The 17,463-nt window shown below is 35.7% G+C and overlaps 2 protein-coding genes across 2 annotated transcripts; both read right to left on the bottom strand.

Annotated features, from left to right (window-relative positions):
- Positions 1-126: 126 nt before the first annotated feature.
- Positions 127-5,254, bottom strand: spag7 (sperm associated antigen 7). The gene is made up of 7 exons (XM_016451939.1): positions 5,094-5,254; positions 4,491-4,558; positions 4,313-4,401; positions 3,100-3,184; positions 2,170-2,259; positions 1,829-1,985; positions 127-954 (listed from the first exon to the last, which is right to left on the bottom strand). The coding sequence occupies exons 1-7, from the start codon at positions 5,176-5,178 to the stop codon at positions 836-838; spliced, it is 693 nt and encodes a 230-aa protein (XP_016307425.1). The 5' UTR covers positions 5,179-5,254; the 3' UTR covers positions 127-835.
- An 821-nt stretch (positions 5,255-6,075) lies between these two features.
- On the bottom strand, positions 6,076-16,771 carry slc25a11 (solute carrier family 25 member 11). The gene is made up of 8 exons (XM_016451938.1): positions 16,553-16,771; positions 13,062-13,214; positions 12,605-12,811; positions 10,694-10,784; positions 9,801-9,891; positions 9,477-9,576; positions 8,569-8,620; positions 6,076-6,843 (listed from the first exon to the last, which is right to left on the bottom strand). The coding sequence occupies exons 1-8, from the start codon at positions 16,633-16,635 to the stop codon at positions 6,688-6,690; spliced, it is 933 nt and encodes a 310-aa protein (XP_016307424.1). The 5' UTR covers positions 16,636-16,771; the 3' UTR covers positions 6,076-6,687.
- Between the last annotated feature and the right edge of the window lie 692 nt (positions 16,772-17,463).

The following is a 17,463-nucleotide window of genomic DNA, read 5'->3' as shown; positions in this document are numbered from 1 at the left end:
AGGGAAAAAAATTATAAAATAAAATAGGGCATGGGTTAAACATTGCAATAAATGTTTATAAATATATATATATATATATATAATAAATAAATGTTAAAAAAACTATAAAAAATTCTGACACTGAAATCTATGACACCACACAATTTTATTTGTTTGATCCATCTAGTCCATATACACAAGGACATAATGATTCACAGCTCAGAATGATAAGCCGGCGTAAATGGACAAAATATGTTAGCTATGGATGAGATGATATATATGCTTATTAGAACTAAAAACCATCTGCATACAACACCTGTACATAAAAGGTACAAGGAGCACTTAAAATGGTCCTCAACCAAATTTAAACAAAGCAAATAAACAGTAACGAGAAACAACTACTAGTTTAAGGACATACTGCTTAATGACTTAAAAGGAACATTAAAACAGCCATGGAGTCAAACATACCTACCACAGTTATATCAAGGCAATAAATATGACTGTTTTAAGCAATTTATGCAAATGAAAGCTATTCTAAGACCAAATGTGACTTTACTTTAAAAAGAGCCATTATATCACCATGCCAAACTACAAAGGAATTTTCAATATTAAACACCACGTTTCTGTTTATTCTAATAATGAAGTCTAAAAACACATTATTTGGGACAGTAATATAGAGGTGAAAGCATTTTAGGACAGTACGGTTATCCTGCGGCAGTTTTAAACTGCCTTTATGTGCATGACAATTCATCTTTATCAAACCCTGCTGTTCATGTAAAACATTGTTATAGGAGTAAAATACTGTTCAATCACTCTTCTGTTCTGCATAACAACTGATCATATACACACACCGCTCTCACACACTGCTGCCGCTGCCAGTGGCTTCCTCCTCACCTTTCTTCAGTCTTTTTTTGGCTCTGATCTCGTTCATGGCTTCCTCAATGGAGCGAGTGTCTCTCTTATTGGCCACAGGGACTGTAACAACAACACAACAAACATGATTCGAAAAATCAAAGGCAAAAGCTGCGTCCTCCGGAGGTCGCATTTGTTGGCCGCATAGAAAGAAATTACAGTATTTTACACCTCACGAGGAATAACGGCCAATTTTACTACCATTACTTTTCTTAAATGTGACCCTGGACCACAAAACCAGTCTTAAGTGTCAATTTTTCAACATTGAGATTTATACATCATCTAAAAGCTGAATAAATAATTTTCCATTGATGTATGGTTTAGGACAAAATTTGGTCGAGATACAACTATTTGAATATCTGGTATCTGAGGGTGCAAAAAAATCTAAATATTGAGAAAATCGCCTTTAAAGTTGTCCAAATGAAGTCCTTAGCAATGCATATTACTAATCAAAAATTAAGTTTTGATATATTTACAGTAGGAAATTTACAAAATATCTTCAAGGAACATGATCTTTACTTAATAACCTAATGATTTTTGGCATAAAAGAAAAATCTATAATTTTGAACTTGAGTCATAACTTCTTTTTTTTTTCCCAGATCCCATTTTTTTCTTTTAAAAGTGTGACGTGACATGTGGCCAAGTATGGTGACCCATACTCGGAATTAGTGCTCCTCAGTCGTGGTATTGAAGGTGGGAGAGAGCGCTGTACATTCACTCCCCCCACCTACATCACTATCCTGTTGCAAAAAGTAAAGCTTTTTTCCTTTGGTGTTTTTCCTGTTTGACTTTATAGTCCTTTATGCTACTAAATATGTATGCCTTTGTTCATTTAATCAGTTTTAGGGGATACAATCTGGACGATTGATCCCCCCTTCCCCCGCATGATTCAGATTTGAAGTGTTTTTACGTGTGCAGTTCCTTTAATTATACTCACCACAGCCATATGTCCGGTTGGCTTGAAGCGTGTGGGCGGCATCTTTAGCAGCAGATGTTCCAATCAGATGGCTGTATTTGTCTCTGTAGTTTGAATTGGGTGACGCAGGCCTCTTCTGAGTGCGACTGGCCTTTTCCATCTCCAGTGCAGCCTGTTCCTGAAGAGTGCAGTGAAACAAATACCCAACTTAAATATGGTGTTCCAAGTAGTAAAATAAAAGATATCCAATTAGGCAGACATGAACCAACAGAAAGCTCTCCTAGATTATGAAATGACTTTCTCTCCTTATCTTACTTCTTTAAGGTTTTGAACAGGTTCTTGCACAGCATTCAGGATCTTACCTTTAGCCGACGTCTCTCCTCGGCTTTCTGCGGGTCCCACTCCTCACCCTTCCGATAAGCCTCCAGTTCTTCATCTGATGGCGCAAACTCCTTCATAACAAAACACACACTCAATCAAACACACTAAGCATTAATGCAGAGAACACCACAGGCCAGAGGAGAACTGGTCCTCTAAATGAGTCTGGCTTCTCCTGTTGTTTTTCCTCTTTTTCTTGGATCACCTTTTGGCTTGCTCAGTTGGGGTTTAAAAGACCACTGATACGTAGTAACATTATCTATTTGACTACTCTCATGAACGCGCGTCAAAGACTGATGCGGGAGAGAAGAAATTGTTGAATAAAGTCGTTATTTTGGTTTCTTTGCGCACAAAAAGTATTCTCGTAACTTCATAAAATTAAGGTTGAACCACTTTTGTCACATGGACTATTTTAACAATGTCCTTGCTAACTTTCTGGGCCTTGAATGTGGTAGCAGCGTTGCTGTCTCTACAGGGTCAGAAAGCTCTTGGATTTCATAAAAAATATCTTAATTTGTGTTCCAAAGATGAACAAAGGTCTTACGGGTTTGGAACGACATGAGGGTGAGTAATTAATGACAGAATTTTCATTTTTGGGTGAACTATCCCTTTAAGTATATATCTAATAACTACAAAGAATCAACACTGAGCTGAATAATGACCCTACTGTCTTCCGTAAAGCTGCTTGTAGCTGAATTTTAAGTCATTTCATAATTGTTGCATTTTGCAAAATTAACATGGTTATTGTGCTGTTTATTACTGCCAAGCTGCTTTGGAACAATCTGTATTATATAAAGTGCTATATAAATAAATAAGACAACAGAATGAAAACGTTTCATTATACAGAATACTAAACACAAGGAAACACGTTTACAAAGATCCTTGTGAGAGGTAATTGCACAATACATACTAACCTTTTTAAACAGCATGACATATCTGCCCTCTTCATCCTCACCGAAAGAAAATGATGATAGTCCAGCCACCTCAGCCACATCATGCCTAAGAGAGATGGAAGCGCTTAGCATGAACTGTATGCTACGCAGGAAAACAGGTAGACCTGCCTAAAACTCATGCCACTGGTTAAACCAGTAGTTGAAAGAGAGCAGTGGCATACTTATAGTCAGGGGTGCACATACGTTTTTCAGCCTGGTTCTCATAAGAGAACTTGGAGATTTGGTTTGGTCCTCACAACATAGTGTGACCCATTAAATATAACTATAAAAAATAAATTAATAATAGTGCTAATATTGTTGCACTTTATTTAGTTCGTTTTTTTTTTTTTATAAAATAATAAACAAAATAAAGTGTGATAATACTATTATATTTTAAAGTAAAAAGAGAGTATTAAATACAAATACAATTATTTTATTTTATTGTAAACTTAAAAATAAAATGCTAATATTTACTTTTTTTTTTTTTTATCTATGAATTTTCATCATTTTCAACCTTAAAATCAGCAGGCTTTTATTTTGGCGGGTTGCCGGCAAGTAAGTAGAGCGAAATAGGATTAATCAGGAGAATTTAGGAATGTGTTTATATATATATATATAAATAAATAAATAAATAAATATGTATATTAGTTGCTTATTAGTGCTCCACACTCCAGTCCAGTTGGTGGCGGTAAATGCACCAGAAGTTGGTTTGCCATCCGCCATAAAACGTTATTAGAAGATAGTAAGTAGAGCGTCAGTGACTGAAATGTCACAGTTTTGCACTGTGCCTTGAAAACGGCAGCGGGTCGCTTAGATTTATGCTTTCAATTTGAATAGAAATCTTATACAGTACAGTTTGTCGATCTAAAATGGTAATTGTGCATTAACAGCTGTCATCCATGTCGGTAGGCAAATGCGCTGTCAGAACTTATTTATACAGCGCATTTTTTATTTTGGTCGCGCATGCGGACCACTTATGTGCACCCCTGCTTATAGTAATCTTTTCATTTTAAACTAGAATAGCAGTATGTATTAAAATAAATAAATAAACATATTCTAACATTAATTACATTGCACTTTTGTAAACCACAGCTGATAATGGTATTCTGGAGAACATCAAATTTAACCTAAACCCAGATAGACATTGAACTTGACAATCTGAAATCTCTCTCATATAAGACGGTGTTGAACTCACAATATGCTTCTCTCGATCTTGCCCATTGGGTCATATTTCTTCTTCTTCAGTGTGCTGTCCTGAATGAACTCGGACACCTCCTTCTCCATCTAATGGAAAACCACAGATTTTCAGAAACAAAAGCTCACTATGTCATAAGATCATGTTTATGCGGGACAAATAAAGTCATAAGTTATACCTTTTTCCTAAACTCTGCTTTCTTTCTCTTCTCATCCTCCTCCATCTTCTTCAGTCTGGCAGCTTGTTCTGCACAGTGACAGTAAGAGCAGGAGAGGAATCAGAATAGACAATAAAATAACAAAAATGTCTTAAGTGCCACATGTATGTGAACTGTCGGTGGAAAAATTCAATAAATACATTAGCAAACGACATTGATTATGACAATGCTGTTGCTGCAGTAAAGCTCAGCTATTATTGCATGACAGGCATCTGGGTGTAGCTTCCTCCTGTTTTTCCTCATTTCGAAAGTCATTTGCATAAAAGCATGTGTGCTTCAACACAAAGCACGGCCTATTCATGAAGCAATTTAATAAATTACATGTATAAAAAGAGATAAACTAACTATGACGTCTAGAGGCGTTTCAACGGCAAACGTGCAGAAACATGACGTATGTACTTGCATCTATCGTTTCTCAGGCGGTGATTGGCTCTTTTTATTACAGCGTTAGTGTCGCAGAGGGCACTCGGATATTTCTCAAGTTTCACTTGGAAACCTACAAGCACGCCCAGGTTCATTTTCCGGACTGTAAGGAAGTGTATTTGTAGGATTAAAACTTTCTACCTCTAGCTTTCCGTCGGCTTTCTTGGTCGTGAACGGTTGGAGGCTTTTCCATCGAGCTCAAGATCGAGCCCAGGAGGTCCGCCATCTTTGGACTGTCTAATTTTCACCGGAAGCTCGCTGCATGGCATGCTGCATTCTTTAAATGGCATTATGGGTAATGTCGTCCAACCACAGGTTTTCACAATGACGCTAGCTGTATTTTGATTGGTTTGATCTTTAGATATTATGTCATATGATCGACATTGAAGCGTCTGAATCTAAATAAATGCCGGTGTACGATTATCAAAGAGCAGTGTCTTTGCATAGAAGTGCAAATGTTTGCCACGTTTTATTACCACGCAGGAATCTATCGTGTTGATTCTTAAAGCATTATATTAGCGCTTTACATCAACTCAATGTAGATTAATAATTGCTAATTAATACCACGTTATGCATATTAATAATTGTGTGATTCCCATTCAGCAGTATTTTCGTTTATTCTGTAATTGTCTTCTGCTCATTTATTCACATTTTAGAAATTACATTTCTCAGTGGAATATTTGTAAAAGTAATATCTGATCAATTATCACCTTGTTACTTCTTTCTGGTGCATGTCATATGTAGAACCATTGTTTTAAATGTTAAAACCTGAAATCCACCAGTACAACTACAACTGTTATGAACTAATTAAGAGTTAAAACGGTTTCATTTAATGGACTAGTTTTATTCAGACTGCATAATTTGTTTGTTGTTTCTGCATAGCAAGCAAATGAGAAACAACACAATGGTCAGTCTTTTAATTCTTTACTTGATGAAAGTTACAATAGCAGGATTTTTAAAAAGTTGGGCTGTTTGTTTGATACTGCTCTTCATTAAAAACAAAAAATACTATGCCTTACATACTAGGAAGAAAATATCAAGTTGTGTCTAGTTTCGTAGCTCCTCAGACCAGAAAATGAATTCTCAAATACCTCATTATATCATTAAATACATCACAACAAGCTATATGGTGTGGTAGTGGCCTTTACACACCACATTATCTTTATTACAACACAATTTCCAGTTAATTGTGCTCAACGTTAGCAAACATCACCAAATGTTCACTGCAAAGCAGTCCTTTATGTTAGGACATAGGGTGGATTGGGATCATAGGTATTTTGCTCACCATGTTGTGCATGTTGGTAAGAATCAGAATTATTATGAAATAAAGAGAAAACCTTTTATGATTTCACTCAGAATACAGGTTCAGCGTCTTCCTCACAACTACTTCTGTTGACAGGTCAGTACAGCTGTTGACCGTTAAGGAGGAAACATTTGTGTGGAAGGTGGGGGTTACATAAATATCATTTAAAACTAAAAGAGGGATATTGACTGGTGTGAACAATCCCTTCATTCAATTCAATTTATAGTTTAGCTAGTCAGTCTGTGTACGTAATATAAGAGTCCGAATTGTCTTCACAGTCACCACCACAGCAAAGGGTCACAACCCAGTTGGTAAAGTGGTTCTGTTACCAACCATCAAAAAACAGAAACTATACTGGTAAACTGGATGTGGGAGAGAAACACAATGTGGAAACATGGCCTGTGCTGTCCACCGATGACCTTCAGGGCAAATCTAGGAGTCAAGGAAATAGATCTTGTAGAATTTGTTCATCTGCTCCAGGAAGATGAAGGTGAGAACTGTGTGGGGCCCGAGACGAGCGTAATAAGGAGTAAACCCCTTCCACAGACTGAAGAATCCTTCCTTCCTTATGACCTTCACCAATACATCCTACACAAAGAGAAAGAGAGAGTGAAAACGAACGAGAGGGAGGGTGGATGTGTCAAAGACATGGAAAAAGAACAGAAAGGGTGGTCTCTACCAAGTGTCATGCTGCTGCACTGCAGTGAATTCCACTGTAAAGTGAGCAGGGATGGACCGACCATACAAAGCAGTGGGACACCCGGTTATATACAAGGTTTTTAAAAGTAAAGTTCTGACATAAGGTCCATTTGAGCTACAGAGGTGGCAATATTTAATACTTCCAAGTTATATTTTCAAATAATTCATCCATGACCTACACTTGTCTATTGTCTTTCAAACTCGTTGCTTCCAAAAGTCATGAGAGATGAGATTCAATGCCTTGTTTATATTTACATGTTAAGCACAGTGAACATTTCTAGAGGTTTTATTGATACTATTAAAGTTACTATATAATACTGAATATAACGTATACTGGGACTAATATTTGCTTGTCTCAATGCTAGGTTTCAACAGTATATTAAACTTAATGGATAGTACGTTATTTTACCGGATATGCACTTTTTAAATATTTCTAGTGAATGCAATCACTTTGATTATAAACTAAAAGAAGCAAAACACTATTGCAACAACAACTTGATATAATTGTAAAAACATGAAAAAATTATAACATTCAAAATGTACAGTATATAATCTGTAATTTCAGTGGAGATAAGATCTGACAGGATATATGTAGTCTTCGTTAATATTCTGAATTAGATTTTATTTTTATATTTTGTGCTTTCATGTTAATTTTTAAGTTTTAGTATTTTTGTTGTGTTTTATGTCACTTTTATTAGTTTTTGTTGCTTTTAAATATGTCTACATAGTTCTTCTTAATTTTTATTTCAGTTTTAGTTATTTAGTGTCAAGTTAAACTAAATGAAAGAGAAATGTTGCCTTAGAAACTAGCTGAAATAAGATTTTATTTCAGTTAACATTTATTTTATTTCAAGTAACAGTCCAGGTAAAACAATCTATGTAACATCAGTGGTTCAACCGTAATTTTACGAAGCTACGAGAATACTTTTTGTGCGTAAAGAAAATCACAGTTGAGCCACTGATGTCACATGGACTGTTTTACCGATCTCCTTACTACCTTTCTGGGCCTGGGAACATGCAGGGTCAGAAAGCTCTCAGATTTCATTAAAAATATCTTAATTTGTGTTCTGAAGTTGAACGAGGGTCATATGGGTTTGGAACGACATGAGGGTGAGTAATTATAATTTAAAATAATTTTATTTTTCTGGGTGAACTATCCCTTTAACTACAACATAACTCTGATCGGTGTCACTGATTACATACTGATTTAGTGACAATGTGCAAGCTATTGCGTCTAACACAATTTTTCAGCAAAACAGAATTATGAGTATTGTGTCACCATTGCCACAAAATCAGAAAAAAAACCCCTTTGAAATTATGGTGGGACTGACTATTGCACAACACAACCATACCAAAGGCCTGCTGATCACATGTTACTGTTGGTGCACTAATACCTGCAACCAAGCGCAAATCAATTGTTTACTGTTTCTCTGGGTTTCCTCCAAGACAAGAGGTTTTACTGAAACTTGATCCATTTCTGACGTTCTCCCTGCATCAGTGTGACAAAGATCACAACTCCAGCAGTCTGAGATCAGTTGCTTAAAACAGACAGTGCAACACGGAAAAATAGCGAGAGATTGAGTACTGAATATTGAAAATGAGTTGAAAACTTACCAAACCATTTTTGTACTCGGGCTTCCCATCAATCATTCTCATGTTCTGGATTCTTTTGAAAAGAAGGAGATATACGTCAGCATTAAATATTAAACACAATTTCTACAGGAAACAAACAGAATCAGCAGGAAGACTTCTAATGTTTTGCGTCTTCTCTTTTAAGTCAGGTGCTATTTAATGGGTGAATCATTTGTTATGTGTAATCTTATCTTTTAGTTTGCATCCAGTTGTTCTTAATGAGAACGGGCCTTTACTGTGATATAAATTTTGGTCTGTTTTTGGTCACCCTCATTCGCTATCATTTCAAATATACAGACTTGTGTATTCTGTGATATCAGCCACCTTTCTCTCTACATATGAGCAGCAGTATTAGTCATTTAAAAAATAAAAAAAACCTTATTTGTCAACTAGCATGAACACATAAGATAAGATACAATATAACAATGAATAATCATGTTCCCTTAGATCAGTTACTGTAGCTTAATAATCAGTCCCAGAATTTACAACCCTAACCAGAAGACAACTGAACAAAACATGCGCGGTCAGTTACCTGCACTCATCATTCCACCAATGTTAGATTTTGATATTTTTGGTACCCAAAGCACACTGATGCACAATTTCTGGGCACAATTCAGCAATATTAATTAATTTAGGGAATGTTTAGATATGTTTCCACAATACTGATACACCTGGCATCAAGCTAGGTCCTTTATACTGTATAAAATTCTGTTCAAATAATTATAATTCTGTATAAAATTCTGTAAACCACATAGCAAATAAATAGCAACATAAACGATATAGCAAAATCTCGAACGATAGCCACTTTATATCATCATCATAATATTGTCATACCACCCTATTTCATAATAGTCTAGTATTAAATCACAGGAATTAGGAAGTGATTGTACCTGGTCTTAACAATGTCTACTGGCATGGAGGCAGCAGTGGTGACAAGTCCACTGATCATACTGGCACAGAAATGACACAGGATATCATCTCTGAAATATCCTGCACAGAACACAGAGCAAGAGAGATGATGAAGTTCACTGCAGCACATTTCAGTTTGATCTTTGTTTTACAACTCACTCATTCAGAAGAACACACATAGAATGATACACCTAATAGGGTAAATAAATAAAAGTTAGCTACCATCTAAATCTGATATTAGCTAAATTTTCTAGAAGGGCTGACAGTACAAGTTTGTGACTGATAAGATAAAAGAAGGCTCATACCAGAGTCCAACAGTGCTTGTTTGGACTGGGAATATGAAGCAAGTTGGGCTGCGTTCACAACAACTGCTCTAGCCATGGTGGGTACGCAACCCTACATGAAAAAGAAAACAATACACATATCATTACGTGTACACAGGGTTTCTGCAGGTTTTATGAAGGTAAATTATAGACTTAAGACAAAGTGAAGAAAATTTATGGGAAAATCTGAAGGGAACACAATGTGTTTTCTCAATGTAAATGTGTACATGACTAGGAAGCACACAGAATCAGTTATATTAGCAAGCCTTAAAAAGTATGAAAATACAACTTCCTTCAAATCTTCATTACTTTTTAATTCATTTCACAAAAACAATAGCTTAAGCTTGAATACCTTTGCTCCAAAGTATCTTCTGATCACACTGCAAAAACTGCTTACTTTTATTGCCTTGTTTTCCAGTTCAAATGTCTAAAAATTCACTTGAAAATCAAAATGACAAGATATGAAGTCTTGTTTTCTGAAAAATATTTGCATCTCAAGTAAATGTATCTTGATTTAAGTATTTTAAGACAAAAAGATTGAAGGAAACTTTTTAAAGTGAATGCAATATTTAATGCCATGACTTTATTAATTTAAGACTTTCAGCTCTGATTTAAGGCCTTTTAAGGCCTTAATTTGTGCAAGGGCTGATTAAGACCCCTTTAAGACCTGCAAAAAACCCATATATAAAGTTTCAGAACAGTAAAGCAAACATACAGGAAAACACACACACACACACCCCCACGGAATTGTAACAATAGTAACGGTAACACACATTACATGTTTACACAAAAACCATGTTCTAATTTAAGCGAACACACACACACACACACACACACACACACACACGCACGCACGCACGCAGATACACGCTTACCCTCCAGAGTGTGGACACTCCCTCCTCCCTAGTAATTCTGATGAGGGCATTGAAGACATTTGTGTAACCCCTCCTTTGATCTGCAGGCAACCTGGACAAGAAAGATAATGGAGGAAAGGATATTTTATTAATTGTTTTATTCGTTTAATAGCAAAAAAACAAGATCATGACAATATTAATATTTAACACAATTAAATATTATTAAGTGTTATTTTGGTATTATTTAAATACCATTATAGTGTTCTTTTGTTAAATTGAAAATATAAAAATAAAAGCTAAATCATCTTAAATTTTAGTTTATGTAATTTTGTGTTTTTGTCATTTGTATTAGTTTTTTTATATATTTATATTTAGCTTTAATTAGTAATTTAGTACTTTAAACTTTAGTTAGTTTGCAAGGCAAGATTTCTAATTTTCTAACATTTTTTGTATTTTTAATCTAATATTTATTTTTTATTTTAGATCGACTGCAATCAACAAAACCATTTTTAATAGTTTTAGTTAACAATAACAATTCATTTTGGCACAATGTATAATCAATAATTCATACTGCGTCCAGTACAAATTCGTTCATGCCCAGCACAAACCAGACACATGACACACACATTAGGCTTGTTCGACTTCATGTGGCGCCGTAAAGATCGGCTGCCGCCTGACAAAAGCAATGCATTCTGGTTAGAACATTTGTCCGACTTTGAACGGCGCTGCAGCCGCCTTACGATCATATGTGCCATCAAAGTACCGCGAGAGCAAAACAAGACCAGCCGCCTAGGTCAGGCGCTGCAGTTGCTCAAAATCGCCTGCGAGAGGCTTGATGACGATACACTTTATTCTCATTGGTTAGATTCTGTGATGACAAGCACGAGGTGTGTTGCGTGTTTATTCTAACAATTCAACTCCAATAATGCTCACAAATCTGTGTTTTTATAACAGTAAAAGCTTTTTTAGTGTAGTCGCACTGTTATCTTGAGTCATGTTTATCAAAAAACACTGATAAAAGCATATATACCCCCACTTTATTGGTATTAGTAGTCTATATGTTTATGTTGAACTTTATTCTTGAACAGATGGCGCTGTATTAAGCAGTATATAAAAGGTGTTTCTGTTGCTCATAAAAACGTTTCTGTGTATTTGACAAATATTTAATTTACTTCACCTGTAATAAGGGTATGCAAACACCGTGAGAGCGTCACTACCGGGAGCAGAAAGTATCCGACTTGACGTCTCTGCTTTTAATTCTACCCCGACTGCAAGCGGCTACTCTTGCCAGCCGGTGGCAGGCTAGTATAGTTCATCTCGAACAAGCCTATTCTAAATCTGGCAACCTGATTGGTTGATGCACTTCTGGTTAGGATGCAAGTACTAAGATCTTATTGGAGTTTGTCTGAAAACAAACTTGTGTTTACAAGGAACCAGGTTGTTAGAACAAGCACTGTTCTAAAGAACTACTAGTGGCTTAAAATCCTATATAGTCTATTTGAGATGCATTTTAGCAAGTTAACTAGATATCCATGTGTAGAACTATGCACTCCTGTTACAGGTAATTTTTTTAATTACAAATTGGTATACGTGTTTATTTTTGGATAGGCCAAAATTCTGATTACAATTTTTTTTTTCCACATCAGTCCATTGTTGTGGTTTCATCCATTTCATGGAAACCTGCCCCTAAAATGGCACAACTTGGTTGGTTGTTCACATTACATGTCAAATAAACGATCTCTCTCTGTCTAAGGGAGCAGTTTTTGGCCAGAATGATACAAAAACCTAGTGTTTCACAAGTCTATAAGGACACGTCTTCAGAATTATCCTAAGACTGTCTTAAAGCAGCAGTGTTTGGTTAATTTTGTCTATTTTACAATTACAAACTATTAGTAAGAATGCTAAATATGGAGTGTAGTTATATTCTTCTACCTCCCATCAGCCGTCATTCGAATAAGTGCCACCTCAGCTGGAGTCCCAACAAACGCCCCCGTGGCCCCAGCAGTCATTCCTATTAAAGCCTTCATGAAGAAGTTAGGAGGTGTGCCGTCTGCTTTGGACATGCGCTCAAACAGGACCGTGTAGATGCCCAAACGGGTCGTGGTATAGGTAGCCTGCCTCAACAGACCCGCAGAAAGCCTACAATGAAAAACATGGGAGAGAAGACAACAAAGGCGTGAAAACAATAAATGTGCCATCAGACAATAACGAGATCAGATATAAACCTAATCAGATATTTACTGCTTGTGTAAGGCTATGGGCTCCATCTACAGTCACTCAGTAAGCATTCAGCTGTACTTGGACTGCAGTAAAACATTCCTGCCTTCTGAAAAAGTCGACCCCTCTATCTACAACGCCTGCGTCAGTGTGGTGTGCCTCTCTTTCTTACCCGGTGTAGATACCGCGGATGCCCTCGTTGCGAAGGATGCTGGTCACAGCATGGAAGCTGGTCTTGTATTCGCGAGCCTTGGAGCCCTGACCGCTCAACTGCATTCGGTTCTTCACCAGGTCTAGCGGCTGCACAAACACTGTGGCGCCCATCCTGGAAGTCAGAACAAATGTGTATTAGTAAAATCATTTATTTAAAGTCTTGTGTTAATCCTGAAGGAATCCTATTCATGTTAGCATCAAAATTTGGAACCAATCCTAAAGAAACATACACTGAAAAAAATACTTTCAGACTATTTTCACTCATAAAACGCTAGTAAATTTCACGAATAATTACAAAGAAATGCCAAGTAGCACACTAAATTAAATGTGAAATTCTGAAGTGGAAAGACTGTAATAGTATTTTCTTGTAAAACATACTCCAATAATCTTTTTTTTTGTGTGTGTGTAATATGAATTTTCCAAATTATACCCAATAACGGGGAAAACAATAAAACTGAAATTTTAAAAAGAATCATAAAAGTAAAAAAATCTAGGAAGGAGACATTAAATCCTGTAGGAATGAAAATTTTTCCTGTATGACCTAATTAGAAATATAATTTAATCACATCAAGATCCTTTAAGACTATTTCCAGATGATGATTAAAATGATTTTATAATAATAACATGAGTGCTGCACACATCCTTTGAGAATATACTGACTAAGGATCACACACAGTACCTAGTTACCAGTTTCTTTAACAAATGTCACATCAAATGAACTTCCTTTTAAACTAGTGCATTTATGGTGTCCATTGGCTCAGTTTAAACACATGTAAGAGTATTACGCCTTTAACTTCTACATGCAAGGACAACCTGTATATGAAATAGAATTGATGTACAGGTCTTATGTTTGTTTCAGAGTCCATGTGTTAAAGTCCTGTCTTACATGTCAAAATTATTATTATACTTTTTCATATATTTTCTTAGATTTAAAAATGTCCCCATAAATATTAAATGGTTTATGTTTAGATTATTAGTTTTAAAAATTAAGTATTATTTTAAGGATGGAATTCAATTATTAAAAATTACTTTTTCAATCATAACACCTATAAGTCCACAGAATATGCATATTCCTAAAGAATTTTTCATTTGGATTAATTCAAATTGAATTTAAATAATTTTTAAAAAGGCTCAATTTAAAGATGTTTCTGGATACACTAGTGAGTTATGGCTACTTTTTCCATAAATTCACTTGAACAGACCTCTCACACAAGTTTAATTACACAAAAACCATGTTCTAATATACAATATATTCTATATTCTATCGAACAAGTCCGGTCAAAATTAGATGAGAGTGGGGTTGTGGGTGCTGTGTTTCTTGATTTACAAAAGGCATTTGACACACTTAATTATAATATCCTATTATCAAAATTATTACATTTTAACTTTTGTTTAGATAAAATAAAATGGATTGAGTCTTTTCTTACATCAAACAGTGTACCCACATTAAACATATATCTTCTTTAAGAGATTGTTCCACAGGGGTTCCTCAGGGGTCAACCCTAGGGCCCCTACCTTTCAGTTTGTACTTGAATGAATTCCCAGATATTTGTCCTGATGTACATATTCAAATATACACAGATGACACTGTGATTTATGTACATGACAAAACAAATGAACAGGTGGCACACAAATCTGTTTCAATGTCAAACATTTTAGACTGGCTTATTCAGTGTTGTTTAACATTAATTGTTCGGAAAACTGCCTGTATGTATTTTAAAATAAAAAAGGAGGAGAAGGTCTAACCTAAAATATTTGTTAATGGTGAAAAATTATAAACTGTGCCAGATTTTAAATATTCTGGATTTATTTAAGACCAGGGCTGGGCAACTTTGGTCCAGGAGGGCCACTGTCCTGCAAAGTTTAGCTCCAACCCTAATTAAACACCCTCCAGGACCATAGTTGTCCAGCCCTGCTTTAAACTCTGATTTAACATTTGAAAAGTAAGTTCACAAAATAGTTTGTGCAGTGACTCCTCGACTTAGAAATGTAAAATTTATATGGAGTCATCTTTCAATAGAAGCTGCGAGAGTCTTTTTGCATTCTTTGATCTTTTCTCATTTCTACTGTTGTATTACTTCATGGTCACAAGCAGAAAAAATCTACTCTTAGGTCTTTATTAAAGGTATTTGACAAGAAACCTAATAGACATCAAGTTTAATTACACAAAAACCATGTTCTAATATACAATATATATGCACTACAAGAGATTTCTATCATTTTTGTCATTTCAACAAATGTGAGCTGCTCATTATGTAATGGCACTTTATGATAAATCAGATTTTGTCTAACTAAAACTAATTTTATAGTTTTTTTTTTTTTTAATTATCTTGTAAATTAAATCATATGGACGCTTTTCACATTTCAAGGGTTCTCAGAAGCAGAGACCATCATAAAAAACTGAAGTAGTGGTAAATAAGAAACCAGAGACATTTTATATTATGTTCCTATTTGCAACAAAAGCACAAGAAAAATCCACTATTGTTTTTTCGTAACTTATAAAAAGATAAAGAAAGATTAATTACTGCAGTCAGAGGAGAGAAATTAGCTGTCACTCTGTCTTAGAAAGCCACAATTTTCTTTTTATAATTTAATGTTAGTTATTATATAAGATAATACAAGAAAACATGAAAAAATGCAAATGCTGTATTTATGCAATGTGTAAAAATGCTATGTTTATTATGTTAATTAATTATAGTAAAATGCGCCATCACAGTCTGTGATTTTCACTTTTTTTTTTTAGACAATTTGACAAAAAAGTTGGAAATGTGTTCACAAGTGATATTAATTTTTTTTTTATTACACATGTCATATCAAGCTTGCTCTTCACTGAACCTGTCACTGTTGTTTCCTTGGAGCTTTTTGTAACTGTACAAGTGCCCAAATTGTTGCTGGTGGAACCCACTACTGAAGAACAGCAGTTATGTGTGTAAACAAATTACATTAAAACTTTACTCATAATAAATATTGAAATGGTTTATGCACACTTTGTTCAGATTATATCAGTTTTATATTTGTATTATTAGTTTAAGGATATAATGACATATGAAACGGTCTAAGACACGAGTTAAAAAACAAATCTAAATATTATAGCCATTTGAAAAGTAGCAAAAAAAAAATCTCCAGACCTACAGAGTTTAGGAATAAATTCTAACAGGAATGCCTCAGTGGCAGCAGATCAAACCCATGCACCGTGACATTTAAACTGAAGTTCAGATTGTCACGGGGTTACCAGGCTTCCTCTGGGCCTGCAAATTCATTCACAACAGAACTGACAGAAAGAGTAAAGAAAATTCATAACACTACATAAACGCTTTTTGCTGGTCCTCTTATCGATAGTTCGCCTAGCGGATAACTAATGGCCCTTATCAATAACCTCCTATCAAATTGGTCATTCAGGTGAAGCCCATGCAGCAGAGAGCGCCGCAGCATACATGGGCGGATACGTACCCAGCCAAGCCACCGAAGAGAAACTTAATAGATTTGGGCGAGGTTTTGGGCCTGGGTTTGGCCGTGTCCGCTGCGGCTGCCATGGCTGCAGTGCTGGTTCGGGTTTCTGGAGGACACCTTCGCTTCTGCCGCTCCGCTGATATACGGCTGCTACTGTGTACAGCAAGGTGACTCGCCTGGACTGCGCACGTCAAGCGGAACACGCCTGGACCAATCACATACGAGTTTTCAGTCGCGGTGCCGAGCACGTAAGTGACGTGTGAGTTCTCGTGTAATTTCCCTTAAAGAGACAGACACGTCTTTTATATTGAACGGTGAACTATTCAAAATAGACAATTCACTCAAATCTATTGCAGAAGGCTATTTTAAAGATTGTCAGTGTCAGTGTAACGTAACAGATCAAGAGGTGAAGCATCCTATATACAGCGTTACTTTTGTAACTTTTCTCAGCATAGCTCACAACGGACCAATCACAATCGTCTGTGATCACTGGCTATATACTTTTCTTACACTTTATAGTGATTCCTACCATGTGTTGATTTCCATTTTATGTCAGGCACCAGTCCTTGGTATTTAATAATGGATTTAAACGATTATATTTCCAAGCCTACAAATGTCTCCAGTAAGACAACGTCCTGAGTGCGGCTCCGTAGAGGATTCGGGTTTCTTAGCTGTAATGCGCCCTCTTGAGGTGATAATAAAAAGTGTGACCATCCAAAACAGTGTCCTTATCGAATTGTATTGATTTGCTTACTATGTGATTATCATTAAAGACACCTTAACTCATTACTGTGTACTGTGTTTTCAATGACTACCTTTTTTTCAGTGTCAATGCTGACGTTAAGATATTGTCCAGATCAACAGGTGCAAACCACTGCTGAACTGCCTATACCTTAATTTTGTAACTTTTC

The sequence above is a fragment of the Sinocyclocheilus anshuiensis genome, unplaced genomic scaffold (assembly GCF_001515605.1).
Source record: "Sinocyclocheilus anshuiensis isolate Anshui unplaced genomic scaffold, SAMN03320099.WGS_v1.1 scaffold431, whole genome shotgun sequence".
Taxonomy (NCBI): Eukaryota; Metazoa; Chordata; class Actinopteri; order Cypriniformes; family Cyprinidae; genus Sinocyclocheilus; species Sinocyclocheilus anshuiensis.
Note: the sequence above shows the minus strand (reverse complement) of the source record. Positions and strands in the feature narration are given on the sequence as shown.

Coding starts and splice junctions, on each gene's coding strand:
- slc25a11 (XM_016451938.1), bottom strand. CDS start 16,635: ATGGCAGCCGCAGCGGACACGGCCAAACCCAGGCCCAAAACCTCGCCC. Junction 13,215..16,552: donor CTCTTCGGTGGCTTGGCTGG/GTACGTATCCGC, acceptor TCTGACTTCCAG/GATGGGCGCCACAGTGTTTG. Junction 6,844..8,568: donor CCGAGTACAAAAATGGTTTG/GTAAGTTTTCAA, acceptor CTCTTTGTGTAG/GATGTATTGGTGAAGGTCAT.
- spag7 (XM_016451939.1), bottom strand. CDS start 5,178: ATGGCGGACCTCCTGGGCTCGATCTTGAGCTCGATGGAAAAGCCTCCA. Junction 4,402..4,490: donor AAGCAGAGTTTAGGAAAAAG/GTATAACTTATG, acceptor GTTTTCCATTAG/ATGGAGAAGGAGGTGTCCGA. Junction 955..1,828: donor CAACCGGACATATGGCTGTG/GTGAGTATAATT, acceptor TTGTTGTTACAG/TCCCTGTGGCCAATAAGAGA.